The sequence below is a fragment of the Ambystoma mexicanum genome, chromosome 6p (genome assembly GCF_040938575.1).
Source record: "Ambystoma mexicanum isolate Mex_15411 chromosome 6p, UKY_AmexF1_1, whole genome shotgun sequence".
Classification (NCBI taxonomy): Eukaryota; Metazoa; Chordata; class Amphibia; order Caudata; family Ambystomatidae; genus Ambystoma; species Ambystoma mexicanum.
Window position 1 is genome coordinate 1,251,321,870 of NC_090935.1, and position 14,882 is coordinate 1,251,336,751.

General features: G+C 44.1%; 1 protein-coding gene across 1 annotated transcript in view; it reads left to right on the forward strand.

Moving 5' to 3' along the window:
* LOC138510338 (guanine nucleotide-binding protein subunit alpha-14) overlaps nt 1-14,882 on the forward strand; it is an 879,850-nt gene that overhangs the window by 835,757 nt on the left and 29,211 nt on the right. The window contains exon 6 of the mRNA XM_069625903.1: nt 9,894-10,047. Coding sequence (XP_069482004.1) covers nt 9,894-10,047 — 154 coding nt within the window. The remainder of the gene's footprint in view (nt 1-9,893; nt 10,048-14,882) is intronic.

Sequence of the window (14,882 nt, forward strand, 5' to 3'; positions counted from 1 at the left end):
TTACATAAACAAACAGGGGGGAACTCGTTCGCAAAATCTTCCCAAACTTGCCCAAAAAATGTGGATATGGGCACTCAAACGGAACATTTACCTGTCATCCCAACATGTTCCAGGGGATCCCAATTCACTAGCAGATGCTTTGAGCAGAGACCAACTCCTGGAAGAACACAAATGGTGTCTACACCCAGAAGTCGTAGGAGACCTCTTCTGACAGGGGGGTTTCCCCACTATAGACCTGTTTGCCACAAGCGACAACAGACAATGCCCAGACTTCGCGTCCAGGTTCCCCAGCCAGGCTCCAAGGGGAACGCTCTATGGATGAACTGGTCAGGGATGTTTGCCTACGCTTTTTCACCAACCCCCCTGATGAGGAAGGTGGTCAAGAAGATGCACAGAGAAACAATGACGCTCATTATAGTTGCTCCCATATGGCCGAGACAACCGGGGTTCGCGCACCAGCACAGACTGGCAGTATGCCAACCCATCAAACTTCCGTGCTGGCACAACCTACTGTCCCAGCACCAAGGTCAAACAGTGCATCCTCAACCCAACTCAATGAACTTGGCAGCATGGCTCCTGAAGTCATAGTTTGGCCATCTCAATCTACCACAGAGATGCATGGATATCCTTAAAGAATCAAGGAAACCCAACACAAGACACTGTTACTTTGATAAATGGAAAAGATTCGTTATTTGGTGCCAGAATAAACAAATCAACCCGGTTGATTGTACTCCTTCCAATATTGTCACCTACATGCTCCACCTGCTGGACGCATGGTTTGTATTTAATTCACTCAAGGTACACCTGACGGCGCTGTCAGCCTACACCACCTCCCATAACAAGGTGTTGTGGTGGAAAGTACCAGTGGTTAAGGCTTTTATGGAAGGAGTAAAGAGACTCCACCCTCCAGTTTCAAATCCTCCACCAGGATGGGACCTCAATGTGGCGCTTGCTAAACTCATGGGGTCCCTCTTTGAACCCATGCAGAAAGCTAGTCTCAAACACCTGACTTATAAGACTGCCTTCTTAGTAGCCATTACATCCATTAGAAGGGTCAATGAAATTCAGGCTCTCAGTGCAGAATCCTTTCTTTACTGTTCATAAGTATAAACTGGTTTTACAAACTCACCCTAGATTCTCACCTAAGTTCATCTCTAAATTCCATGTTAACCAGTCCATTGAGCTATAGGCCTTCCAAGAACCCAAAACCTCTGCTGAGGTGAAACTACACACTTTAGATGTGCGAAGAGCTGTCATCTACTACGTAGACAAGACCAGGCCTTTAAGAAAAACAGATCAACTGTTTGTCTCCGTAGCTACAGGCAGAGAAGGAGATTGCGTCTCTAAAGGTGCCATCTCAAAATGGATAGTCAAATGTATCCAACTGTGCTACTCCCTTTCAAATAAAACTCTGCCTTTTACGCCAAGGGCCCACTCTACAAGAGGCACCGGGGCCACTCTGGCTTTCATTGCAAATGTACCCCTTGACACCATTTGCAAAGCAGCTACATGGAACTCTAGTCACACCTTTACTCGGCACTTCTGCATTGACACTCATTCCAAGACAGATACTCAAGTGGGACAAGCGGTTCTAAGACATTTGTTTGCTCATGACCCTTCTCACATCCCACCTCCTTCTAAGACTGCTCGTTAATCTATACACAGCATGTGATCTAAGCAGATTCCACAAGCCTCAGATGGGATACATTACTCACCGTAATCGTATTTCTGATGCTTGTATCTGCTTAGATTCACATGCGCCCGCCCTTCCTCCCCTCTGAGAGAAGGCGCATGGTTGCTTGTAGTCTTATCTGCTTGGATACTCTGTACTTGCGCTACTCCTCAGACTACCTTATGTCAGAAAAAATGCAATCTGAGGGTTCTACACGCGTGAGGGATCATGGGTACAGTAGATGTCACACTAGGATAGTATTACTGGCACGCCCTGTGTCGACGCCCATTTTCGAGTTTCGAAAAAAACTGTAATACTCCGCAGCTTCCACTAGAGGTTGGCCTATGCACAGCATGTGAATCTAAGCAGATACAAGCATCAGAAATACGAGTACGGTGAGTAATGTATTATATATGATATATATATATATATATATATATAACAAACTGCAGTTCTCTACTGTAAAAAAGTGTACCTTAATACAGAAGAGATATTGATTAGAAAACAATAAGAGCCATGAAAAAAGTAGAGTGAAAGGGAAATTACATTGAGGGCCCTTTTGATGCACAGGGAAAGATCTACGGACATTAACTCTTAGCTGACTGATAACAACTGCATGTGAACTGGTATGGGGTTGGATAAAGGCCAGCAAGCCAGCCTATGAGGAAAGTGTGACTGAGAGGCACCTGTAGGCTGGCTGGAGAGTCCAGGGAATGCACCGTCTTAGTGATGCAACTCCTAAAGGTGATCTCTGTGGGTTCCCCGAGAGCGCACCCTGACCCAGCAGTTGTCATTCTAAACCGGAAACTACAAAACACCACCCGAAAGAAGTCCTCCCGTGAGGGTGCCACATTACATGAATAGCAGATTGGGATGCGCTCATTGAAGTCTCGGTGAGGTCATTGTGACTGAGCAGAGACGCTGATCAGCCCAAGGGTGATTACCCAAAGGATACATTAAATGTGTGAGCATTGTTCTTTTAACACTGGGCCTACGACCATGCTCGTGTAAGGAGGTATTTGCAGACATCAGCAAAATTAAATTGTTTGGAGAGGGAGCACAGACTAGGAAATTCTGGAGCGCTTGCCCTCTAGGCGTGGGAGAAAGAGCTGGCGACACGTGCATCCAGTGAATGCCATAATCACAAGAACAGTTATTGGCAGGAAAGTGCATCAGTCCATGGAGCCTCTCGATGGCCTCGACAGTGCCACCTGATTCTGAGATGGCAGCCATCCCACTTAAACCCTCGGCCTGTGGAGCTGGAACCCTTTGTCAGCGCTGCAGACGGGGAGATGTGCATTGCATGGTAGAAGTGATGGGGTGAGGGTGCAGCAAACACCTGAAGTGCAGGTGGGACCACAAAATCCTGACCATTCCTCTAGTACACAGTTTCAGAGAGGGTCCTACCAACCACAGATCCTATTGAAGTACTTTACAAAGACAATATAAAAGGCAGAAACCGCGCTTCTAAGGAAGTTAGGACCGTGTTGTGTTAGTGGAGACCGTGATAGGAGGCATGAGGAGCAGGTGTCTGTCAGCCAGCCCAGTCCTTAAGAGGGATCGGGCAGCAAAGAGAACATGGTGCACGGATCCTAGTAAGGGGAGGGGTTGGGGGGCATGGGAGATTTACAGTCCAGCAGGATCCAAATACCACCAGCGCTTTAAGTACCTCCAACCTACTGTTGCCTGGTAGAAGTTGGAAAGCTACAGATCAAAGGACAATTAAATCTACCGCTGGATAATCCATCACAGAAGAAGCTAGCTGCTGGAAGTGATTTGAACTGTGCAGGGACTGAAAGAAGCCCACAGGTTGCAGGAACCCCTGGCAGCCTGTTATTCAGACTAAGGACTTAAACTTGATCCCTCTTTGCATGGACCCAGAGACTGTTGCACTTTGGTAATCCTTAACCCTGACGCTCTGGGCCTTCTGTCCTCCTTCGCCCTTTTATCATCCTCCTGTGTGTGCTTGACGCAGGGTAGGATGGTGGAACAAAGCCAGAATAAGTACTCATAAAAGATCTCTAGATCTAATCATTTGTAAGTGACGAGCAACCCAGTGATTTGATCATCACTAGCCTGCCACATTCCGTTCGAAAACCTAGTATTATGACGTAGTGTAGCGGCCAAAATAGATTCGTGGGGATGGGGAGCCTGGGGGGTGAAAACCAGCATTAATGATGGAGAGCAACAAGAAATACCACTGAAACTGTGCTCCTTTGGTGTTGGGGTAAATGATTAAGACAAAGAATAAGACCCAATCAATTAAAAAAAATATTGACTCCACACAAACTAGGCAGGCGGACACAAACATGTACATTCCTCATGAAATATTACTACAGATGTCCGTTAATCCAATCAGAAACCAAGTCCATCATAACAAGAACAGAACATATCAGCCAGTTTCTAAAAGAAAAAAATTAGAAGCATAAAAGAGGAGATATGGTCTTCTAAAAACACTGCTCACTTAGGAGCACAGAGACGTGAATTTTAAGTCTTGCTCCAGGTATCATGACAAAATTCTATCATTTTGGCTAAATTGATTTACATCTCTATGCGTGAAAGGAAAGTCTGTGTAATATACATAACTATAACCCAAATGTACAGTCTGCAGTCTCGCACTGACCCAAACATGCCAGAATCGCATCCTGTTTTCTGTAATCTGTCCCTGCTCCTGCATACCATTCTAGCAAAGAATGTTCTCAGGGCAGCACCTTACTGCCCCTTGTGACCAAGTGTGCCCTATAGCAAACACCCACATTAATTAATTGAAAACCTAGGATTTAAACTGTGCAGGAAATGCAAAGAATTCAGAATAGTTGTTAAAAGCCGATGGTGGTGATATGCTGGAGCAACATGTGAATATTGGAATTCTTAATCCAGAGCGTTTTCAAAAATGGCATCCGTTTATTTTATACTTGACACATTAGACTACAATTTGTACTCGATCAAGGCAACTCGACACTCAATTAGCAGCAAATGCAAAGCAGCCACGTTTGGAGACACTGGTGAATAAACAGAGACCATTATGATCAGTGTTTTACTTCATAGTCAAACATGAAATAATACAAAAATTAAGATCGGAAGGAAGAGTAGCTTTCAGTGTGTCAGCTAAGCTAATTTTGGGATCACTTGTGGTGAAGCTACATTTATATTGCTATACGAAGTTAAAATATTAATGCATTCAGGTGGCATGCTAAAAAAAAGCTCAAGTCCTAAAGAATTTAAAGAACTTGCACAACCCCAAAGAGAAATAGTTATTCGGAACAAAACTGAATGGGAGTAGTAGAGACTAGAGGAATGGAGGGCCGGAAACAGCAGCCAGTCGTTGAGATGCCCAGAAAAGCCTGTAATGCAGTAAAGACAGAGAAGCAATCCTGCCTTATTTTGAATCAAGCTTTCTTGCATAATCACACATACAGTCGATGAGTTCTTTGGCCTATTTCTAGAAGCTTTATCAACGCCCGGTTCTATGGAGACATTACTTATTTTTTTTTTTATTTTTTTTTTTTTAAATGGCCTTTTCAACTATTTTTAAATATGTAATGTGCCGAGGGGTGAAGACCATTCTTTTTAAATGGTAAACTATTTTAGAACTGTACACATAAACCCCCTAATGCCACACTGTTAATCCTAGTAGAGTGCTCAAACACAAAGTTGACAAATACTTGAAAAAAATTCAAAATGTATGACTCGTGAAATTGTGACATTTCGATACGTGGAACTAGAAATAATGGAGGGACTGGCGGATCTGGGCAACTTGATTTGCATGGAACAGTGTATTTTGTTAGTAAGAAGTTATACATTGCTACTGTGCAAGTCCTTATGTGCCAATTGGACAGGACCCTAGTACTCAACCTGAAGATTCGTTCCTACTCGTTTTTGCTCTGCTACACTCGAACGTGCAACTCCTGCATACTACAAAATCTCATTGCCTTTCCTCCATACTGTATAGGCATTCCCCCGAAAATACGGCACAGAGACTTCGCACCAAAAACAGTGCTTTCCCCTTTAAATTTTGAAGGTGACTCAAGGCACAGCCGCAGGGTGAGGTTTCACCCTGTGAACCTCGCACATCCGTCTGTCCCTTTTTCTCTGCGGACGGTAAAGATTGCCTTACATCGCTGTGCTTCTTTTTGGTACAGTTTCCACGCCTTATTTTCAGGGTTTTTTTCCCCCAGCCTCTGGTCTTCCAGCGTATGCCAATGTCTGTGGGATTCTCTAGGTGCGCTTGTCGCGCATCCTCCTTTCCAGTGTCAAACCCGCATGCTCGCTGTAGTGCCTCGGGGCCAAGCACTAGTGGGGATGGCTGTGTCGGGTTTGGCACACTTACTCCTAGGTAATTAAAAAAATGACTTCTTTTTAAAAAACAAAATGTATTCAAGTGCTTATGGTTGTGACATAGAACCTTTTACACTAATACATAGGGCTGTACCGGATAGCATATTTAGGATTATGATACGATCAAGGTGGGAGCACGACCTGGGGGTCACATTTTCAGATGTCCAATGGCAGAAATGTTGTGCGCTTACTGAAGAGGTGGTGTTGTGTGCCCGATATAGGTTGATGCAATTTAAACTGCTGAACCCAGCTACATTACACTCCAGCAAGGCTTGCTAAATTCACACCTCTGATGAATGCATGAAAAGAGCCGAATGCCGGCTGACACAGTGCACATGTTCTGGAATTGTCCTGTTATACACTGTTTTTGGGAGAGTGGGGCTGCAACTCTTCATGAGATGTTAGACATTCCCCCTACACTAGCACCAATTCAGTGCATTTTGAGGGACATGGGCAAAGTGTTGGTAGTGGTCAGACGACTTTTTAATGTAGCATTGGTTATAGGCAAGAAATGTGTTCTTTGGTATTGGAAATCAGAAGTGGACCGACACATGCGGAGTGGTTGCGTGAACTTACCTATACCTCCAACAAGGATGAAATTTACATAACATCAGTCTCTGCTTTGTGTAGGCCCAGGGATATTTGGACTCCCTTGCGTGTCTTTTTGATATCTTCAGATGGCCCTGGGTCGGGAGTGGTAGGATTTAACATGCTGGGATGGTTTCCATTTAGAGACCTAATGGCATTACGTTTCTGTTCTTCTCCCTCCTCTCCATATTATCTTACAAATGTATGTCGATTTACTCAACTGTACTCTTACTGTATACCATGCCTGTCTCAGTACCATGTTACTGCATTACTTCTCATGTATGAGCTTACTAAATTGCCCTGTGATGATTGCCTTTAACTTTATTTAAAGTTAGAAAAGAATGTAGGCAAGACAGTTTTTGTATTCATTTAGGCCACCCTAAAAACACCCCATAGAGGCATGTGTAATGTATAAGCAACATCTCAGTAGACATTCTTTGGTCCTAGCATGGGGAAGAATAAGGAACTGGCTTTCCCCCGCCCACCTACTCGGGTTTCCGATCTGCCTTTTCTTTCAAGGGCTTGACTGAGTGTCATGCGTGGCAGCAGTTTCTGGACACATGGCTGCTATCTTTTTTTTGATTTGGCTAGGGGGGCTTTTAATTGATGTAACGCAAAGGAAAGGTTACAGTTCAAGTGCTGAAAGGAGGACAGACCTTGTAAGCGTTCAGCCCTTTACTCACCAATACCGTGCAAGTACTGATTGAGCCGACACCAACCCACTCTACTTTCAAACACTCCCTCCCACCTCGATCCCCATGCCCCCCTCCCCCCTGAGATTAGGGGCATCAGAAAGACCAACAGATCTGGGCCAGGCAGGACCAGAATGGGTCTCTCAATGAGTGTGAGGCATGGAGGTCCAAAGGGTTGGGACAGCAGTTGTACCATGGATCCAGTGGGATTGGAGTGAGATGAGAAACTATTTTATACATCTACATGCATAGCATTCTCCCATTACCCGGGCATGCGGTCCACTTTCAGACACCATACTCATCAAGGTGGACCGTCTGGCCATTAATCAGACTGATCAAAAACACTAGGGTGGCACAAAGGAACTGGCATGTGAATAGGAAGGCAGCCACAGCGGTGGACACACAAACTAAGCACAGGCGGAGTTGGTGGAGAGTTGACTGCAGTCCGTAGTATATTTTCACTCTTTGCTGTGACAGACTGTGGAGGCGGGGGCTTAAATTCTCACATAAGCTGCAAAGCGGAGTGGATGGAGAATTGACTGCAGTCCGTGCAGCCTGTTGGTGCTCTGGACTCTTATACTACTGGAGGGAAGTATCTAAAGAACTTCCTGTCTCCACAGCCCACTTGTAAGTCCGTTTTCGCACTGTCTACAGTGGATTTTTGATTTGTACTTTTTAATTGTAAGAGTTGCCGCAGGAGTGTGCGGAAGCTGTAGAGTTACTGCTGGTACCCCATAGCCAGCCATAGCCCGTGCTTGCTCTTTTTTTGCTTAATTTCTATTCCCTGTTTTTGGGCTGAAAGCGAAGCAAATAACGCTATGCACAACGGTGCACGTTGGAACCAGACTGCTTGTGCGGCTCTCCGTTTAACCTTGGCCATCGAACTGATGAAAAGGCAATTATTATAAAATGTTCTTCATATTTATTGGTAATTTGTAAAGCGTGTTCAAAAAAATAAAACCTACTTCAGTGTGCTAGGAGATGGGAAGTGGGGAAAGCTAGGGCAATGGAAGACAACATGATGTGAGGGAAAAAGGGAATGGAAGGGAAACTCGTTCATAGTAAAACTTCAATCACATTTCTGGGTCTTACAGTACCAAAAACATTTGCGAAGTGCTTGTCTGGTATTTCTGGTTTGTTTGCTTATTGAGTCCTCAATAGGTGGCTGTCAAAGGGTGTCTTTCTATGTGAATGACTGTTTTAATAGTTCTTCTGTCAAACATATAGGTTTATGTAAGATACCAATGCTGAAGAAACAGTTTTACAGGTGATTGCTCAGCCCTGGATGTCAACTGCCTACCACAAGTTTAACCATTCAAGACCGAAGTAATCATCATGTGCCTCCCTCCCCCAATAAATAACTTGCCCAACAATAGCCCTAATATACACCTAAAAGGGTTTGATCCACAGCATTCGGATTCAGAAAAATCCTTATGCTACACCATTGACCGCAGCCTGTCCTTCCAGAAACACGTAGCCAAGAAGGCCAAAATTGTCTGGCTCCAAATTTCCAGCCATTTCAAAATCAAACCCTTCACCCCTCCGCAGGACTTCAGGACTGTAATGCAGGAGCTTGTGGTCTTGCACATCAATGAAGGAAATTCCCTCCTGACTGGGCTCCCAGCTGCTTGCTTCACTGCCCTAAAGCAGACTACCACACACCTTATTAGGGGTGTGTGGATATTTGACAGTCGCCCCCATCCTACACTAACATAATCAGCTTCCTCTGCAGGCCAGGGTACTGTTCAGTATTGCGTGTTTGATCTACAAAGCAGTTACGAGTAGCACACCAGTGTGCCTAGTGGATAACCTCCACATATCTAGTGGCAAATCGACCAACTAGCTCAAATGGCAACTCGTCCACAAAGAGTATTTGCAAACTGTCCTCCCATAGTTAGGCACATACCCTCTGGAACTCAATCCCGGTATTTGCTTGGAATGCCCCTACAATTCTCCTGTTTCACAAATCTCTCAAAATGTGGCTTTTTCAACATCTAACAAAGGACTAATTCCAGGGGACCCACAGACTCTAAGGGGTTGCTAGGGGAAGGCTGAGGTGCCTGTAGCTCTGGGTCTTTTGGTTGTAGCCCCAGATAGAAGCTGAGGGGATGCAACCAAAAGGCTAGCTAGCCCCGAGTCTCGACAGTTCCGATATTAGGGTATCCCCAGATCATTTCCAGACCTGGACTCGCAGTTCTGTGCTACTGTTAAAAGATGCCAGCAAAAACGCTGGCTGGCTGGCCAAACTCTGTACAGCAATCTGCTGCTCTCCAGCTAGGTCCGTGCTTTAAACTTTACAATAAAATACAAAATTACCTTTGAATCCTCCTAATGCTGTCAACTACTTGAATATTCAGTTGAGTCTAGCATTCATAATGTTATTTGTTTGAAGGGATACTTTCAGATTGTGGCGTTATTCTGTAGTAATTGGTAGTATAAAAAAGTATTGGATTATTACATTTTCTAATGTTGCCTCTGTGCATGCTGTTTTATTGGTGGTAAAAATTCAAAATAAATGTTTGAACTGTTCTATCTAAAGACCTAGCATCTGATTTTTCTTTTATGTCAACGCTTACATTGTATTTTCTATCTTACCCTCATAGAACCGAATGGAGGAAAGCAAAGCCTTATTTAGAACAATTATCCAATACCCCTGGTTCCTGAACTCTTCGGTCATTTTGTTTTTAAATAAAAAGGATCTTCTGGAGGAGAAAATCCAGTTCTCACACCTAATTGAGTATTTTCCAGAATATGCAGGTAGGCTAAAACAAGCAGCATGTTGGGTTTGTTCATGAAAAATATATACTGTTGCATCAGAATGTCTGTTATCCAATCTCTGAACACAGCGACACATCTTGACTTCCGTACATTTAAACCAATTTTGCTTGTTTTTTAGGTACCAAGCAAAGCGGTTTTTAAAATTTGCTATAATAAATAAAAGTGGGGACGGGAAATGGGTCGCTTACACCTTTTTATTTTTGTATTTATTTATTTTTAAGAAAATGTTTGCCATAGGTGTGCAAACGCACATTTACATCAGCCTTGTAACTTTTTCAGGGAGCAAGTAAAATACAATAACAGGTATAGTAAAAAAAAAAGGGGGGGCGGCGTAAAAGGTTACAGTGTGTAATAAAAGGGAGGTGGTAAAAGCACAGAACTAAAGATATTGATCCCAGGACACTTCATGCATCGCAGGTCATAAAAATGGCTCTGTATTTGCACCTGTATGTTTTAGAAAATATTCTTTAAGACAAACTATTTATTTAGTGTTCATCCCTGACATTGGATTGAGTCTGCTTTGATTACAATCTGAAATGATATAGTGTGCAAGCAGGTTTGGAAAACTATGCTGGCTCGCCTTTATGCGCATCATTTCAATAGGTGGATGCAGCTTCCCCTGGTTGGGTGCTTGAAATCTAGCGTTATCATCACAGTCCTTAATAGTTGTATTTCCTCCATAAACGGGTGCAATGAAGGTTTACGCAGTGTTTCCCAACTTCATCACACAATTCCCTTTCTCAAGGGCATACATTATTTCCTGTAAATCGGTGTGCGTGGCTACTAGATAGCATTTTGTTCCATATGGGAGGCAGGGACATAAAAACAGACTGGCCCTGTTAAATGATAAGCAGTGAGCTGCAAGGTTTTAGAAGAATTACTGAAAGTAAGTGTGCTGTGTGTTGCATGTAGGTTTAGAGATGTATAACGGGTGAACCCATGTGGCAAGACGGGGGTCTCTATTTAAGATAGGGGGCACATTACATGCATAAGGGATGGTAAAATGCCTTCATGTGTTGTGGGTAAGTGGTGGGTCTAGTAAATGGAAAAAACGGTCAAGGTGTTTGAAGAAATTCTTCAATTCCTACCTGAGGTGTAGGGGGAGGAGTTGGCCGTTCTGATGTGAGGGTGTAGATGTTTCCATATTCTGGGTGCATAGCATAGCAGTTCCATAATTTAACTGTTTCTAGCACTTCCTGGTTTCCGTGTTGCCAATGTCATGACTTCTGTTTGTGGTTGGCCTCCGAGAGCCTGGGTTTCTGTTCAGGTTGGACAAGGGGCTTGCTGGCTGTCATTGCCTGGCGTTTTAGCCCTGGAGGTCAGATTGTGATTTGGACATTCTTCAAAGGGTTCCAAAGTAGGATGGATTCTGTGTCATAGACCCCCACAGGGGTTCTGGTAGGAATAGAGGTAGAGAAAAGCATATACCTGTCCCTGTGCATCAGTAAAGAGACCAGGCAATCGACCTCCTGCAGTGGGTGACTGCTTCTCATTAGTCTGGACAGGAGTGGCACACTGTCACATGTTTGTTATTGATAGCCCACTGCTCAAACCTTCCAGTAATCCTGTGTGGGTATGAAAGACCTGCATCATATACAACAAATCAACACACCGTGCTTCAAATAGATACCTCACTCTTAAAGTTCATGTTAAAATGCTTCTGACAAAATTCACAGTAATGAACGCTCAATGAATGCTTCTTACATTGTCATGAAGCAAATCTTTTAATTATGAGAAATAAGTAATAAAGAAACATTGCTATTTATTATGGTCACTACACACAACACACTTACATTGCAAAAAGTCATTGATGAATAAGCAGCAATCATTGTCATTGCCTCTACGTCTACCGAAAACAAAGACTAACCAACCTTCTCTGAGGTATCATAGCCACCTTAAGAACAACTACCTTTCTCACCAGGTCTCACTAGGCAACCTCATCAAATCTTGCTAGGCAATCTTCATAGAAGCACCTGTCCTTTGAATACCTCAATACCTTTCTCAATGCAATATCAATGATGGGTTAAACATCTCTTCTCCAGCACAGGGTCTGGCATGGATTTACATGCTCCTGAATATTCCCCGCCGTCAGGCTGGTAATCCTCAGTAAAAGAAAGTTTCACTTTCACTTAAACTGTATTTCTCCTCTAAACCAATCATTGTCCTCTGGGTCATACTGCCCCCATCCAATGCCAGTCCTCGAGCCCCTCTGGCAGCCATCTTCAGATCTTTACCACAAGCTTCAGTGTTGGGAGTCCTCGAGTTTGCTCGCTGAGCTATTTGTAAGTTTTTCTGTGTTTTTGACGGAAGTTGTTCTATTTTTGTTTCAAAGAAGCCTGTGTGCTCTTTTCTTCATCTCCCTACAGCGGGGACCCGTTGAGGGTGAAGTTCCATGCCCCTCAAGGGCGAAGATCATCAAATTCTTCAAAGCCTTTGACTTCGCGCCCTCCGACCATGATGGAGGAGAAGGAGGGAAGGTCTCTCTTCAGACTCTGCAGCAAATGTGGGCTACGGAATGTTTGTGGAGGACAAGCACCTTCAATACCTCTACTACCTGCACCCGGACCACAAGGAGGTGAAGTGCGAGATATGCCTCGATTTCTCCAAGAAAACACAGGATAGGCGTAGTAGGCTGGCGGCATGGCTTAATGCCAAGGCCTCTGACCCATGCACCAAGCAGGGTCATGCCTCGCACAGGACCAGCCGGTCTGAGGAGTGGTCTTCCAAGTCCTTTGAGGACGCCTCGTCCGTGGGGGTCCAAGATAAGGCCAAGAGCCGCAAGTTCCAGTCCACAGGGTCCGCTGCGGAAGCGGTTCCCAAAGTGGATAGGGCGCGATCAGCATCACCTTCGGCTCCATTGCCAGCCAAAAGTGAAGCTCCTCTTCAAAGAGGAAGTCCTCTAACCTGGCTAAACTACGTGAGAAATCTGACAAGCCGCGGATGGAGGAGAAGGCCAAACAGCCCAAGCAGGCTCAACCGGCACAGGCTATGACCATATCGGCGACTCAGTTAACGACTGCTACTGCCACGAAGGCTAAGGGCGCTGATCCTGCAGGTAGCTCCCATGGCTCAGAAGGTGTCCCTACCCCCAAGGCGCGACACCGCCACAATGACTTTGGCAAAGTCTGCAGGCATGCCAGAAGGGGTGAAACCGGCTCAGGCCCGTGGTTCAAGACCCCTCAAGGGGGGGGGGGGGCGTGATGAAGCCCAAAATAGCTCTCCCAGGCCATCGCCCAAAACATGGAGGTCTCGTCCGCGGACGATGAAGATCAAGAGTCCTTGAATACGGTCCACAAGGACGTTGAAAGAGGACGACAATGCAGGTTCTAGTTTTGCTGTTCTGCCTTCTTAGCAGAGGGACATTTCCTTTGTATATTGTGTCGACACTACACACCTTGCTGTCAGATATCCAGATGATGATGCCTCTGGCTGCGGTACCTGTGGTGCCCCATTTGCCCAATCAGCCTAATCCACCACTTCGGGTCCCTTCTCCCCCAGCAGACGCGTGTACGGGAACGGGTACGGCCATGATGACGGATGATAATGGACATCCTTGCAGCAGACGGTGAATCGCCACATTTGGATGCTCCACACAGGGTCTCTCTACAAACACCAGAGAGACTAGAGGAAATATTTATGTGGACCACTTGTGAACCGCCCTCTAGAAAACAGTACAATATAATATATTCACAGGGTCACTTGCTTCCCTGATACCATTCGTGTCTGCCCATTCGTATGTATTAATGTTTAACATACGATTCCAAATCATATAAAAAATATCAATTTGTTTTTTGTGGCAAGCATTTCAATAAAAGCATACACATATACTATTAAGTTATTTATACAAAACACTAAAAAACATTTCAATTTCAGCACAATCCTACTGTACATCAACAATGTTTTGTGGTACCTAAATTCAGCAACAACTATTTGTATCCATAAAGTGAATTTTAAATAGGGATCTGTCGTTGGCTATCCTCTCCCATTTAGGAAGAACACCCCATACCATACAACTTATCACTGTACGTGCTACCGTCACTCATTCCAACTTTCATACAACACTCACAATACACCCAACATGTTTCTTTCCTTATAATGTCACGCTTTTGGCTAGGAAATTCTTCAGGGGTATATACCACATTGGTTTACAATGTACACTTTATCCTTAACTTCTTGGATTTGTTGGGGGTACAACATCTAATAACCTCCCTTTGATCCTTTCTCCGGGCTAGATCACCAAGTGGATATCTATGAGAAGCAAGTAGAGGACAATTTATTTTAGTACTCGACATATCCTAGTTGTAATTATTATTAAATACAACATGCTGTGCTTAACATCACAACAGAAGGCAATCATTAACTTAGTAGCTCCTTCTTATCTTCTGTCTTAGACTAATTTCTCTTGGGACTTAGTACAGGTTTTACATGACTCCATCTTTGGACACCTATTTTTCAGATAGCCATTTCCAAATATTACAATACATCGGCTACCTGACTCTTTATGTCCAATTTGTTTGGGAACATTAGTATAATGGTTCAGAACCTTTTTTTTGTTTTAACATATTGTCTCATTACCTTAAATAAGTCACTCGATCTTTTATTTTTTGTCTAGCCTTTTGATGTTACAGCTACCGCTCCAAACCAGTGCAGTGGGCAGTCTCGATTCCCAATCTCTGTCCATCCATGGTCACCGCCCCTAGGCAAATTAAGTGTACAAACAAGTGCTTAATCCAGTTTGCTTGTTTTTCTTTGTTGTTAATTGACCTGGCACACTAATCCATCTAGTATTCTTACCCCAACTGTACGATTGCAGT